The following is a 15,422-nucleotide window of genomic DNA, read 5'->3' on the forward strand; positions in this document are numbered from 1 at the left end:
CTTATAATGGGGGATTTTAATTTCCCACATATTGACTGGAATTTGTGGGTTGGCCACTCACACACTAGCAAGGCTTTTGTGGATTTATTGGATTATTGTTTTCTCTATCAGCATGTTCAGGAGGCAACTAGAGGGAGTAATAATCTTGATTTGATTATCAGTAGTGATTCTTCATGCATTAAGAATCTGTAGATAAAGGAACCACTTCAGTGGTTTCTTTGATCACAGTGTGCTGAAGTGGGATTTACTCAAAGAGGTAACTACCATCAGGGGTAAAGGGAAGAGTTATTGCTTTCGTAAAGGCGACTACGATGGTCTGAGACAGTATTTAAATTCTATACAGTGGGACCAACTGAAGATGTTACAAACAGCAAATTCAAAATGGGAAGCATTCAAAGAACTTATCTTGGAAGCTACTAGGCTTTACATACCAACTAAGAAATATTGTTCAAGGTTTAGGCCTAAATGGATGTCAGATGAACTAATGAGACATATGACAGAGAAGAAAAATGCATGGGATACATATAAATTAACACATGACACAGAAGCCTATGATAGATACAAGTTGATCTTTAACCAAGTTACAAAGGAGGTTAGGCAGGCGAAGGCAGATTACGAAAAATCTTTGGCAAGGGATGCAAAAAAAAAACAGCAAAGAGTTCTTTACTTATGTAAACTCTAGAAGGAAGGGGATGAACCAGATTGGTCCAATTGATATCGATGGTTCAACTGTTGATGATCCTGTTCAGGTAGCTAACAAACTAAATGAATATTTTGCATCGACATTCACACATGAGGAGTTATTCAGCGAGGGGAATGCCAGAGGTGTATTCAACTCTGGCAGTAAGCTAGAGAATCTTGTAATAACTGAGAGTAAAGTGGAGGAGAAATTGTTGATGATAAACACAAGAAAGGCACCTGGGGTGGATGGGATTTATCCAGTTATATTAAAGGAGGCAGCAAAGGAAGTAAGCAAACCCTTAGCCATAATTAGGAGAACTTCCTTGGACTCAGGGGAGGTACCCATAGACTGGAGATGTGCAAATGTGACCCCAATTCACAAAGGAGGATCAAAGGCCGACACAAGTAATTATAGACCTGTGAGTTTAACTTCTGTTCCAGGAAAATTAATGGAGGCACTGGTTAAAGAAGCACGGCAGGATCATCTAGACAAGACTTCAGTTATAGCTCGGACACAGCATGGTTTTGTTAAGGGGAAGTCTTGCCTGACCAATTTGATTGGATACTACGATGTAGTCACAAAAACATTGGATGCAGGGAATAACTTTGATACTATATATTTGGATCTTAGAAAGGCTTTTGATACTGTTGCACATGGAAGACTGCTGCACAAATTGGAGCAGTGTGGCACTGGAGGCAAATTGCTGCTATGGATAAAGGGGTGGTTGAAGGGGAGAAGCCAGAGAGTGGTAATCAATGGACACTGCTCATCGTGGACTAATGTTATTAGTGGAGTCCCTCAGGGTTCAGTGTTGGGTCCATTATTGTTTTCAGTATTTATAAATGATATTGATGATGGTATATCAAGCTTAATGTCCAAGTTTGCGGACAATACAAAGGTTGGCAGGGTTGTTAAGGACACTACTGACAGTATGTTGCTGCAACAGGATCTGGAAAGGTTGAGCAGATGGGCTGAGAGGTGGCAAATAAAGTTTAACATTGACAAATGTAAAGTACTACATATGGGAAACAGCAATCCCAGAGCAACGTATCAACTCTGTGGTACTACACTGATAGTGGTAGAGAATGAAAAGGACCTGGGGGTAATTGTGCAGGCAGATATGAAGTTCTCTGAGCAGTGCAGACGGGCTGCAAGAGTAGCTCATGGTGTCTTGTCAATGATATATAGGAATTTTTCTAGCAGGGATAAGGAGGTGATTAATCCCTTGTATAAGGCAATGGTCAGGCCACACCTTGAGTACTATATACAGGTCTGGAGGCCTCACTTCAAGAAGAATGTAGAGCTGCTGGAACGAGTATAGAGAAGGGCAACAAGATTAGTGAATGGAACAAAGGGGTACTCTTAAGAAGAAAGGCTTAAGTTTTGCAAATTACAGTGTCTGGAGACTAGGCACCAGCGAGGTGATCTGATAGAGGCGTATAAAGCCTTGAATGGTTTGAGCATGCTCAATGCTGATGGGATTCTTCCTCTTGCTCAGAATAATCACCTGAGAGGGCTGTGGTGGTTTTGTGGTGCTTTTTTTGGCAACTAGGCCATATTGCACCCTGAGAGGGCATAAATTCAAATTGAGGAAAGACAGATGTAGGATAGACGTGCGGAAATTTCCCTTTAGCCAGCGGGTAGTTGGTTGGTGGAACAGACTTCCATCCATTGTCATGGAAGTGATAGCCTAAATAAATTTAAGGCTCAGCTGGACAGGTATTTCGAATGAAAGAAGGGGTGAAGTGGAAGTGGGTTTTTTTTTGGCTGATGCTGCATAAGCTTGCTTTCTTGCATCATATGCCTCTACTAATGCTAATGCTAATTGTGAAAGTTTTGGATTCCATCTCATGTGAACTGTGCTTCATCTGTGAATATCACTAAGGCAGGAAAGTGAGGAGTTGTACCACACTGCTGCAAGAACCACTGGCAGAACATTACTCGCGCAGGGTAATCTGCTGGTGATGACAAGGCCTGTACCCGTTGCAGATGATAAGGATACAGTTGGTGTTCTCGCAACACTCTCCAAATAGTCAAAAGTTGAACAGCCAGTTGTATTGCTATTCTGCATGTGCTGATTCCAGGAGTGGCATGCACAACATCCAAAATCTCCTCCTCTACTTCAGGAGTTGTAGATCTTGGTCGTCCTCTGTCGGCAGCACAAGGTGTAAAGGTCCCATGTTCACAAAGGCAGCGATGGATACCTTCAAACGTTTTCCTGTCTGGACATCTTTGTTCTGGGAACCTTTCTTGGTACAAAAGATGAACCTTCAGAGCATTGCTGTCCGCCAAACCGTACATAAAGTGCATATCTGCTTGCTCCTGATTTGAGTACATGGTCGGAATGGAAAACCACCAGATACTGTCAGTACCTTGTGATGAAGGAAATCACCTGTGGGAGATAAGACATTCCGGTTAATAACTCAGAAACCAAGCATTTCCGGAACAAACCAAGCAATTCCAATAAAATATTTTTATTGTCTACATATGAGGAACTCATTTCTGAAGTTATGCTGTGTATTTTCGAGATACCCTGTATATACACCAGACAGCTGGTGTTTACATTGTTTATTACTTACAATAATAACTTATTGTTATTTACTATATAAAATTAATCCCAAAACAAATTCTTCGAGTTAGATCTAAGTTTTATTTACTAAAACTTTTAATTCTTCTAAAAAAAATTTTAAGAATTCTATAATAATAACCCTTAGTTACTGTCTTTACAGTCACTGAAGAAGTGGAAGAAAATACCACAAAATGTTTAACTCCATTATGTACATTTTCCAGTTTGGAAATAAACATAATAATACCAATTGTAGGTTTTGAGTGCTTTATTATCTTCAAACAAGGTAGGACAAGTAGAAGTAGTACTGTACTGCATCTGTTGCACTTTGAGAGTCTGTATATATTATATGATTGGGAGAGGACTAGATAAAGTTTTCTATTGTTAATTTTAGCACATACAGGTCAGAAGTATAGTTTCTGCATTTAATCAGAAGCTGTACTGAGATTTCTTTGGAAAAACTACTGCTGCACCTATAGCAGTATCAGATTTTGATCCATCAGTATATATCTGCGAAATAATAGTCTTGCAAAATGAACTTTATGGAGCTGTGTAATGTTAAGACTTGCAAGGGAGAGCTTTCTGCATTGATTAATGCAGTTATGTACAGTTGGCAAGTACTGCATCTACAGCAGACCAGGTTTATCTGTTTCTTGAAAGAACTTGTCAAGATGTTAATTCCAGCACTGAGTTCATTCTTGCAGCCACTAGGCAGGTTTATTTCTATAATGCATTGTCCATTGTAAATCAAAGAGATATGGGTGATTTTTTTTTTTTTTTTTTTTTTTTTTGGTAGTTGTTGGCACATCAGCTTCTGTGGCCATAATGCACCTCCCAAGGTTTTTGCAGTACTTTGATCCAAGCCTGAGGCGGGATTCAAACCCACGACCTTTGGGTTGTTAGGCAGGTACTTTACCCATCCGGCTAGCCCGGTCAGCAATATGGATGAAGAGGATGAGATGGACAACTCTGAATTTTAACTGTATAACTGAGCAGTAGCATCTTCCTGCTAAGATGAAGTGGGGGTTTATTTGCTTCAATATATAAACTTTGAAATGTGGAAATTCTAAAAGCAGCCAGGGAAATCCTAAGGACATTGTATTGGATAGTATTAAGCCAGCTTAATGTACTCTCTAGCAGAGTCATATTGGTGCATCTTAGTCTTGACAAGACCTCATTAAGGATTGGTACAGAACACATGAAATAGGAGGCTAATCATGTAAATTATTCATTAAGATGCATTTTATACTTCTTGAAAAAATGAGTTGAATTGGTTTTTTTGTTCAGATAGTCTGTATCCATTCTGCTGCATCCAGAAGAAAATTTTACTTCTTTAAATCTGAAACAGCCTCTCCAAGGAGCTCATTCTGTGGGTGCATGATATAGAAAGGACATTGGCATAAATGTATAAATCAACTGTGCTTGGAATGCATTTTGTCATATTGTTTATTTGGACTGCAAAGTACTGCACTACTGTAGAGTTACTGCTTCCTGAACAAAGGTTTGAGAAAAGGTATTGTGATAGCAAACTCAAAAGGTTCTACTGTGCAGAAAAATTTTGACTTACACATGGAAGGTTGCCAAGTAATCCTAAGGAATATATTGTTAAGAATCATAAAATGCCAGGTAGTATTGATAGTAGGTAGTAGTGGTAGCTTGCTTTCTCAATATTAATGCAAACCATGACCAGCTGTTAATTTCTCATTTTCATTTTTTATATTTGATTCTGGTTTGATTATAAGGTCTAAGGAGGATCTATTTTTGCAAAAGCCAAATTGGTGATTATTCATCAGATCTTTAGAGTCAAGATATCATATAAGTCAAATAAGTATAATATTTTTCTAAAAAGTTTTCCCTAGGCGGCATCTGGCAAGAGAAATTGGTTGGTAATAATGAGGACTAGAATGGTCTTTTTTGGGAAGGAGCAGAACAAATGAGTGTCTCCAGGAGCTGGGGTAAGCATTTTCACTGAATATTCAATTAAAAAAATACTAATAAGAGATGCATTGCAGATTCATCTAAATGTTCCAGAATTATATAGTAAAGCTCATCAAGACCAGCAGCATTACTGATCTCCTGGTCGATTATCATAATTCAAACATTGTGAGAGGTTAATTATAACACAGAATTAAATGGGTATTGAAGTTTTACATTTTTCTGCCCTGTTTTTAATTCTTTGAAAAGGATCATATGCACTTATTGCAGATAATTTAGTATATGCTTTTCTAAGGGTATTTGCAATTTTGTCAGGAGTAGACAGTTCTTGTCTATTCCAGATCATGACTGGGTAATTAACTGGAGAGAATTTGCCACTGGGTTGTCTGACCTTTTTCTGGATAAGTTGGGTTCTTTATTGATTGAGAAAGCAAATCTAATCCAAGATATTTTTTTTTTTTTTTTTGGCCTTTTTTCTTATATACAATGATACTGGCAGTTGTAGGACCTCAATGCCCCGGATTTGATTCCAAGGCATGTTATTATTATTTATTTATTATTACAGAATTTTGTTTGTTTTGTGTGACTGTAGCATAAATACATATTGGCTGAGGAGAAACCACTTCCTTGTTAATTTTATTTTCAATCCTGTACTCTTGAATTTGTTTTCCAACCTTCCACTTTTCAAAAGTTTTAGAATATGCTTGTGTAGACTTTTGCAATTCGGGCACACAACAGTGGTTGATATGCATCTGGTTTGAGAGTGACCTTTTGAGCAACAGCTGGGCAAGTACCTTCTCCTTGGTATATGGTCTGAAAATGACCATATTTCCAACAGTTATAGCATCATAATGGATTTAGAATGATGTCTGTATTACTTTACAGTTGAGGTAACTTAGGTGGTGTATCAAAAGTTAGTATTATACTTTAAGGATTAATTTGCCTTCTTTTTTGGGTCATGATCTGCCTAGCTATAAATACTTCTTTGATCTACCTTTCCTATACTATCTCCTCCTCTGAGAAATGCAGAAGTTCATGGCACATTTGTCTGTATTAATGGGTCTTCTGATTGAAGGTATTTGACAATTTTTGGAGGTCCAGATGCATTTTCCAAACATCTCTGTATTATAAATGGTGATAGCTTACTCACTGGCAGATCTAAGTGTAAGGAGTCCATTACCAGAAGTGCAGACTGTTTTTTGTTATTTATGTCTTTTTTTTTTTTTTTTTTTTTGTTACTATTTGGAATAAGTGTTTCATGTTTGGCATGGTATGCATCCATATGTCTTGAGTTCTTTGGCACATTAGGAAGGTATTCTACATCCATTTTTACTCCTTTTAGCCCTGGAGAATGACTTTTCCCCTCAGGTTACTGGCCCCACCACTGATCAAGCAATAAGAAGTTAGTAGTTAGCATTAATAAAGGTAGGTAGGTAGGCAGGTAGATATATATATATATATATATATATATATATACACATACACACAATAAGAAAGGTGTCTTTCTTTTCTTTTTTTAAGTTTAATTCATTCCTTTGAAAAACAAAATTAAATAACTATAAATTGGAATAACTTTTAACACTCTCAGTAATCAACCGTTTTGTGAGAAGAGGCACTTTAGTTATTACTTGAAAAATCGATGTAGTCACACGCTTGGTACTCAGGACCAAATTTCATTGGTAGAGATTCAACCAGATCCCTTAAATAGTTTATACCAATATTAAGTAATTCTGAAAACAATTGAGCCAGTCATTCATTCAGATTTTGTGGATGCTATTGCTGTTTTAACTTTCCTTTCAAGATAGTACCATAATTTCTCTATAGGATTTAAATCAAATGACTTGGCTGGCCAATTTAAATGCCCTACCATTCTCTCATGTTCCCCTTGGAGTAGAGGCCCTGTGAATGGACAATAATTCTGGAATACAGTACTGAAATCATTAGCATTTCTCAAATGTACCACAAAAGACACAATCAGATCATCCAAAATATTTGTATAGCCAGTGTGATTCATCCTGGTTAGCATTTCAAGTGTGGACTACTTCATAACAGTTAAAACATCCTCAAATAATCACTGACTCACCACAACAGCTTGTATGGCACCTTGCTTGTTGTTTGTTTGTTATTTGGTTTTTAGGAGCATTAGCAACTAAGGCCATATTGCTCCAGGATATGCGGTAGTCATATCCTGGAGCAATTCCCTGACCTTTCCGCATCTTCCGTGTTTGGTGGTGACAGGCTCGAACCCCGGTCTAATCAAGAAGCGTGTGCTACGCACTGCTGCTCCTTCCCACGTGGCTATGGAGGCGCCATGGCACCTTGCACAAACTGCAAGGTGCCATATAAGCTGGTGTGGTGGGTCAGTGTCACATGCGATGCCTCATTGCTTCTCCTGTGAACTTGCCACAATTAGAGTACCAGAAAACTTTGGACTCTTTACTACATCACAGCTTTCCAGTCATCAACAGTCCAGTTATGTCTCAAAAAGCCCATATTAGCTGGGCTTTTTTTTTTAATGCATAGCCGTTAAAATTATCCAGATATCCATGTTATGCAATTCTCTTCACAGTGTTCCCTCAGAAATCAACTGATGAGATCCTTGGTTAACTGTTTAGAGCCAGTCCTTGTCTTATTTGAATTTTTTTTTTCATTTACTAAATGTGATATTCATTGTCAGTCACGATCATAGACTTTCAACTGAATTTCTGCTGCTGATTTCTGATTGAATAAATATGTAAATAGCAGCCAGAATGTAACTAATTATTGGAATCAAACTTACATTTCGTATTGCAAATAAATTAAAAGAATCTGAATAAATTTAAAGTGGGTTGGATAAATTATTATTATTATATGGGATGAACAAATGAAGTAGGTAGTGCCATTTTATTTATTTTTTTGGCTGATGTTGTTTAAGCTTTCTTCCATGCATAATTTTTATACTACCGAGAATACTAATATTAAACAGAAAAAAGAAATAACTTTTGTAACTATGAAGGCATAACATACCTAAGTCGAGGAGGAAATGGTTGTAGTACTTTCATTTTGATCAAAGTGTACTCCTGAGGTCCAACTCCCTTCAAAAAAATAGCAAAACATAATATACTTTAATTAGGCAAATTCTTTTATTTAAAGTCAATATACATCAACAAAAGATAATGCAATATTTTATTTCAATACTGGTAACTTTTCATTTTAACTGCTATCATAATTGACCAGAAGGGATTACAGTTAACAAAAACCTTAAATACAGAGCAACAAAAATACAATCTAGAATATTTAGTATGCAGTCTGCTATGGTACAAATACACTTGAAGCTAAGTTTATATACAAATACCCTGATAAATCAGAGTGCATGAAATGCAAATGCTAAATCAGAGAAGCCATTAAAAATTGCAAGCAATACATGCTAGTTTCCACATACCAATATTTGCAAATGTATGAGATACATAAGTAAAGACTGAGTTTATCACTATTTTTCTGAAAGAGTGGATTCTTTATATTAAAATTTTACAGAATCTCTGATTAAAGAAAAGTAAAATATTTAAAAAATATTAAGCATTTTAACTGCTTATGATGGGGAACAAGCTGTAGTTCCCCTTCATTAACTCAGCAGTAGTCACTCCCCAAACTATTAAAAAAAAAAAAAAAAAACCACTGTTGTGTGGTACCTGAACAGGTACAAATAAGATTTAGGGAGATAACTAAACTATAATAAACATGGTTATTATCTAAACAGGTACCCAAATTCTTTATTTTTGTGGAAATTTTATTTTACAGAATCTCTGTAAAATAAAGTTTGATTTTTCCTTGAATCTGCTTGCAGTATACCAATTCTTGACCTTTTGTAATGGATTGCATTAATTGTTATATATATAATTCTTTATTTGTAATAAAAAATTTGAAAAATCAAAAAAAAAAAAAAAAAAAAATTTTTTTTTTTAAAAATATGTGCCATTTTCAGGGAAATAATACTTTTATTAATTCTTCTCAAAACGAAAAAAAAAAAAAAAATAAAAAAAAAAAAAAAATATAAATATAAATAAATAAACTTACAATCATTAAATATAAGTGAAACTATTTAGTCACTTTCATTTCCATTTCAGTATGCAAAACTTAACTTATGATGCATAGATATGAATATGTTTTGTCAAATAATAGAATAATGTCAAATAAACATATTAATAATAATCGAAACAAGAAACTATCACATCAATAATAATCAATACAAAAACACATCTTGTACAATAATTAAACAAAAAAACAAGAGTATCTAATTTCTAGGGTAGTTGTCTATTTTCACAGACTCATTAACCAACAGTCGGAAACACTTGTTTACATTACACTGAAACTAGCATGAAGCAGAGAGCAAAAATAGTTACACAAACAGATGGTTGGGACCTGACAGATGCTTTACAATAATTCTAAGTAAACAATAAATGCACACTTTCAAACTGCTCAAATAAAACTTTGTCTATATTTATGGAGATACTGAAAGTTTCAGCCATTAACCTTGAACCAAAAACTAATGCACAAGTTATTTTGGAAAGGGGACCTGTCCAGTCCGATGCCACCAATATTTGATTAAAATTGAATTTTACTTTGCCTACTTCCCCGCCCCCCATTTTTAATGCAGTGTACATGCATAATTTCACCAGTATTTAAAGTGCTTTTGCTTACTACATTGGACTGCATAATTGATTTGTGATGTTTCGCATTTGTTTTTCTTATTTCCATTGCTCAGGCATATTCAGGGTGCTCTCCTTGGCAGTTAACACGAGTTGGTCTTTGAGCTAAACAGACTGATCTCATTTTGTTCCTTTACACCACGTTGAGGGCGCCTCCGTAGCCAGGTGGGCAGGAGCAGCAGTGCGTAGCACACGCTTCTTGATTAGACCAGGGTTCGAACCAGTGACCACCAAATACGGAGGATGCGGAAAGGTCAGAGAATGACCACCGCATATCCCTGGAGCAATATGGCCTTAGTTGCTAATGCTCCTAAAAACCAAATAACAAACAAACAATAAACCACGTTGAGTACAGGCAAGGGCACCATGATAGGCCATTTGCGAGTATATACATATATCTAACACTTAAAACACTTTAGTAGGTTGGGTACATACATATGGCCTTACTGGGCAGTGCAGGCACACACAGCAGCCACTATTTCAGATGCTATATGATATTCAGTGGCTCCTTATCACCTAACTTCTGCAAAACCTTTATTGGCATTTGCTCTGCTTCAGGATTACTAGATGTAGTCAGTTTGAAAAAGCCAACAGTATTTTGCTGGTACTTTTTCATTTCTGCCAGTGCTGTTTTTGTAAACAGGCTTTGTATCTATTAACTATAACTATAATTTAAACTATAATTTGTATCTGTAACTGCCTTGGATTTTTTTGTTTAACTATATTTTGGTATAATATATATGTATTTATTTTACCTCGATTTATTCTTAAAGGTTGAAGCTTAAATGAATAAATAATCGATGCCTCACACTCACTGTATAAAGAACAGAGAATAAGATGGATTTCCCCCCAGTAACATTAAAAAATTATTTTAAGTCATTAACATAAATTTTTCTTTGTACCTGACATGACCCTTATATATGGGTTGTGGTTTTGAGAGCTTCCAAAAATTTCACCTTATATGAGCATATCTATGGTTATTCTTCCTCAAGGTAAATTATATCTGGAATGTTTTAATTTATACAATATTTTTTCAAAAATCATTTAAAACTGGATGGCTTAACTTATTGAAAGAGATATTTCTACTTACCAAGGCAAGACAGAGATCCTCTGAAAAGTCACTTTTCTCTTCTCTTGAGGTATTAAAAGTGACTGATCTGGCAATCTTTCCTTTTTTTGAAGATGTATGATATTTTCACATTTTGGTTGATCTGGAATTTTTTCCTTTTTGCATAGAACATTCTTTTCACAAATAAAAAGACAATAGTGCCATCCATGGAAAACTTTACTGTTTTCTGTGATTAGCAATCCATAATTCCATAAATTTAGCAGCAGATTTGATTTTTGGTATTTAGAACAAAAGCAAAAACTGATTACTTTGTAAATTTTTTGTACTACACTGATCAGCTTTGCTGGGTCATCACATATCTTCACATATACATGGCGGTGTTGGCATAAATTGGCAACACCACCATGGAGCTCGGAACTGCTTTCACTCAAGTTAAAAAAAAGAAAAAGAAAAAAGAAAGCAAGCTGAACTGCTATGTTATGTTACGTGTTCATGGAATATACATTTTAATCCAGTGCCACTGATGGGACAAGAATTAAAGTAAAACATTGTTAACACATTTTTCATACTAACTGATATCTCCTCCAAGTTAATGTTATTGTAATATTGCAATGTTTATTTAATTTCCAAGTTTATTTCCTGAAAACTGATCAAATTAACAAAATATGCAGTGTTTCTAGTAATATTCATGTTATATGCATTTATATGCCACTAATGATTAAAATAGCCACAATATGCATTTGTACATATAATTAAACGTAAAATTATTACAAACATCCTACTTGAAATGCCTCTAAGATAATAAACTATGTCAGCTTTCAGGTCAACCAAAAAGTGAATATTAGCATAGCAGACATGGCCTTTCATGAAGCTCTAAAGCTAAGTTACAGATATCGAAATCCGAAGACAAATCAGCAACCATGCTCAAGGAAACCTGTGACATGCTGCTGGTAAAATTTGGACATAGTAGATGTTGTGACAACACTAACAGGAACTATAGCCTACCTTGCAATTAGCTGAATTAATGGAGGTCTCTGCCGAATAATGCTAGGGAAGTTTCACAAAATCACATGGGATGTGAAATAAGTTCAAATATCATATGGCATGTGATATTTGGTACATGTGATTCTTGTCTAGCCTTCTCACACAAAACATAGATATCTTCCAGATGTTCTCTTGGATCAGACCTATGCAGCCTGCTGACCTAAATTTTTTCTTGACATCTGTTTATCATAAGTGTTATTGAATAAGTATTTTTCCCATCAACAGTAGGTGTCAGGAAAATAGTTAAAATACCTTGTTAAAAATGCTTTTATCTGACTAAGTTCCTCAATGTCAATCGGCTTGATTGGTTTTGATAGAAACAGTGCAGTCTTTCAATTCAAAAGAAGATTACAGAAACATCTTTTATACACATCGTCTGTATGAAATAATTCATATACAAGCTTCTAGCAGTAACTTCCAAAATTATTAATTTTAACTGTGTAATTCTCTTCTGTGTCCTCTCAGCATTGCAAACATCAAATCTGAATACTTTTGACACTCCATTATTCCACGGAGACCTCTGATGAAGTGAAATTAAATTATAGACACCCAGTACATTATAATAATAAACTTCCTACCTCACCAGTACTTCGATCATGATCCATACAAGGCTGACTGTCTTTAGGAGAATATATTGTATATCTGTAAACAAACAAGATTTTCCCATGATTAATTTTGTATTATATAAATATTAATAAGTTGAAGTAAGAAAAAATATAAATTAATTTGTTGTTAACAATAATTTTTTTAAAATTTATTAACCATCTAATAACTAACCATTCAGTTTAATGTTTCTATTACTTTCATTAGCTGAGTGCAGGTGGTGCATATCTAATGAGTTTCCCAAATTTAAATTACCACTTTATGCACACATAGCAATCTTTCTTATTTTTAATCAATTTTTAGATGAATATAGTTATTAACATTTGAGACATTACAGATTTGTAAAATGTATAAAACATGGAAGCCTTATTTCACATTTCTTGGACTGATGCATGAACTCTTTAAAAGCCACAATAACTGGTGTAGTTTTAGGAAGCATTTTCATAACAGCACAACAAAAACCTGTTTTCAGGGATTAGCAAAATGATGCAATGCAAAAGGCAAGCTTACTGAGTATCAAACTTTTACTCAATTCATTTGCTCATTCCATCTAATAACAACACCATTAAACAACTTTTTTTTTTTTTCCCTAGTTTCTTTTGTGCTGTACTGGTAAAGACCTTTTTTTAATGCATTTTCTCCCCAATTAGGAAAATAATTTCTAATATTTGTACCATGTTGGATTTTTTTTAAAAGTTCATTTTATATTCCAATTTGTACCAATGTGACAATAGAATATAAATTACAACTGCATTTTCCTCTGAACAACCAGGCCTAGTGGTTTAGGCCAAGTGTTGGCCTAAACCAGGCCAACACTTGTTGGCCTAAATCAGGCACAAAAAAATTCTAATAAACCAATGTGACAATAGAGGTTAAAGAAGTGGACCAAATATTAGAAGGAATGGATAAAAAGAATGGTCCTTAAAAGGTAAAATAAATAAATTTTACCCAATGTTTTGAACAATCATTCTACTAATTTTTTCCTCCTAAAAAAAAAATATATCCTTGGGGTAATTTAGATCCTGTGCCTGTATTGTTGTAAAGCTACCATTTAGTGCAGAGTTTCCCAAAGTGTGGTCCGTGAAAATAAAATACCAGTCCACAAACACCTTATTTGAAATATACCTACATAAAACTATAAGAAAATTTCCTTGTTTCCTTTCCTAAAATATGTAAATTTTATGTAAACTTTTGATAATAAACAAAGAAATGAATTACCTATCTTTTATTTATATATATATATATAATATTACGGATAATATAAAGAACCATTAGAATAAGCAAATAAATCCAACAATAATACCATCAGGGACCTAAGACAACGCAAAAAAAAAAAAAAAAAAAATTATCGCTTTTTACCGACAATCTAGATGACGTCAACTGGGGCCAACCACCCAGAACGAAGGCAAAAAACGACAAGGTTCTCTGTTTCTGTGATGATCAATATATGCTAAGTAATTTAAATCTAAACCAAATATAAACCAGTATAGGCCGAAAATAAATCGAAAGATGATAATAAAATTTAGAAATATTAGAATCAAAGGTAAGAAATATAAGTAAAATATAAATGTAAGCATATATTAATCATCGTTGACCCGACAGAGAACGTAATTTAATGATTAAAATAAGATTAAATATATAATACATACTACATATTGATCGTATCTAGGACATAATGTAATAGTCGTCAAAATAATATGTGGTGCCCCCTATGTGATGGATACGGTAAAAATAAATAATTAATTAAATTAAATTAACGCATAGAGAAACATGCAGACAGTAAGAAGAAAAACTAAAGGAGTAGGAATAATAGAACGTGAACTCCACAAAGGCGAAAAATAGTGGTATAGATAAGAAATAGTTTCTCCTACATCCTCGGATTGCCCTAATAATTTTGGAGAAATAAAAATAAAGAGTGTAGGACAGTTTAAAGACATTACAAGATATAAGTTGTGGCTCGGGTATGCCCGGGATCGCAAACCCGTTCCTATAGTAGGACCCTGAGCTGAATTTGCATGTTATCTCAGCGTGAACTTAAGTAAATTTAAATGAATTTAACTATATATTAACTATATATTTAAAAAAAAAAAAAAAAAAAACTATATATTAACTATATATTAAAAAAAATAAAATAAAAAAATAAATATATATATATATATATTTTTTTTTTATGAAAACCCCAAACACGAAAGGTATCAAAACCTATAGTACTTAGTACCGTGCATGGGTTGAAGGAGAGGTATGGGGGGAGGGGGGGGTGCCGGATTTACTGATGTTAATGAATACCTAATTGCATTATTACTGGTATGTTAAATGTCCTAATGGTAGTGTCATTATTTCCTGAACCTACAAGTATAATTATTGAAAATACATTAATTTATAGCTATAGGAGGACCGTGAAAAAAAAAAAAAAAAAAAAAATCTGTAAACACCAGTCCACACTTGAAAAAGTTTGGGAAACCCTGATTTAGTGTATGCATTCAATGCATTCTGTGATTAGTGAATAGCTGGTGTGGAGGAACAAAGAGTTTGCATCACGTTTTCCTTTAGGCTCAGCAAAACAAATTCAGAGACCAATGAAAGGACAAACATTAGAGGTAATTTTTCAGATTCAAAAGGGGCCAAATGCTAGTTGAAGGTCTGGAACATTCAAGTCATCCAATATTAAGTTCAACTTAACAGCAAGAGAAGCATTCCTCAAGAATTCATTCTGCAAGAAAAACTGTCAATTAACAATACTAATAGGGATCCTTAAGAATTACAAACACATCTGGAAAAGTGGTGCAATCTGAACTGATTGCTAAACCACAACAACATGCATACCCCTTTTGTCTCTGT

At 34.6% G+C, this 15,422-nt stretch overlaps 1 protein-coding gene across 1 annotated transcript in view; it reads right to left on the minus strand.

Moving 5' to 3' along the window:
- Positions 1-15,422, minus strand: part of LeuRS (Leucyl-tRNA synthetase) — a 248,471-nt gene that overhangs the window by 172,721 nt on the left and 60,328 nt on the right. The window contains exons 7-8 of the mRNA XM_090379080.1: positions 12,560-12,623; positions 8,190-8,257 (exon numbers count right to left, since the gene is read on the minus strand). Of these exons, the coding sequence (XP_090235206.1) occupies positions 8,190-8,257; positions 12,560-12,623 (132 nt within the window). The remainder of the gene's footprint in view (positions 1-8,189; positions 8,258-12,559; positions 12,624-15,422) is intronic.

The sequence above is a fragment of the Mastigoproctus giganteus genome, chromosome 8 (assembly GCF_048544385.1).
Source record: "Mastigoproctus giganteus isolate SK-2022 chromosome 8, ASM4854438v1, whole genome shotgun sequence".
In the NCBI taxonomy this organism is placed as follows: Eukaryota; Metazoa; Arthropoda; class Arachnida; order Uropygi; family Thelyphonidae; genus Mastigoproctus; species Mastigoproctus giganteus.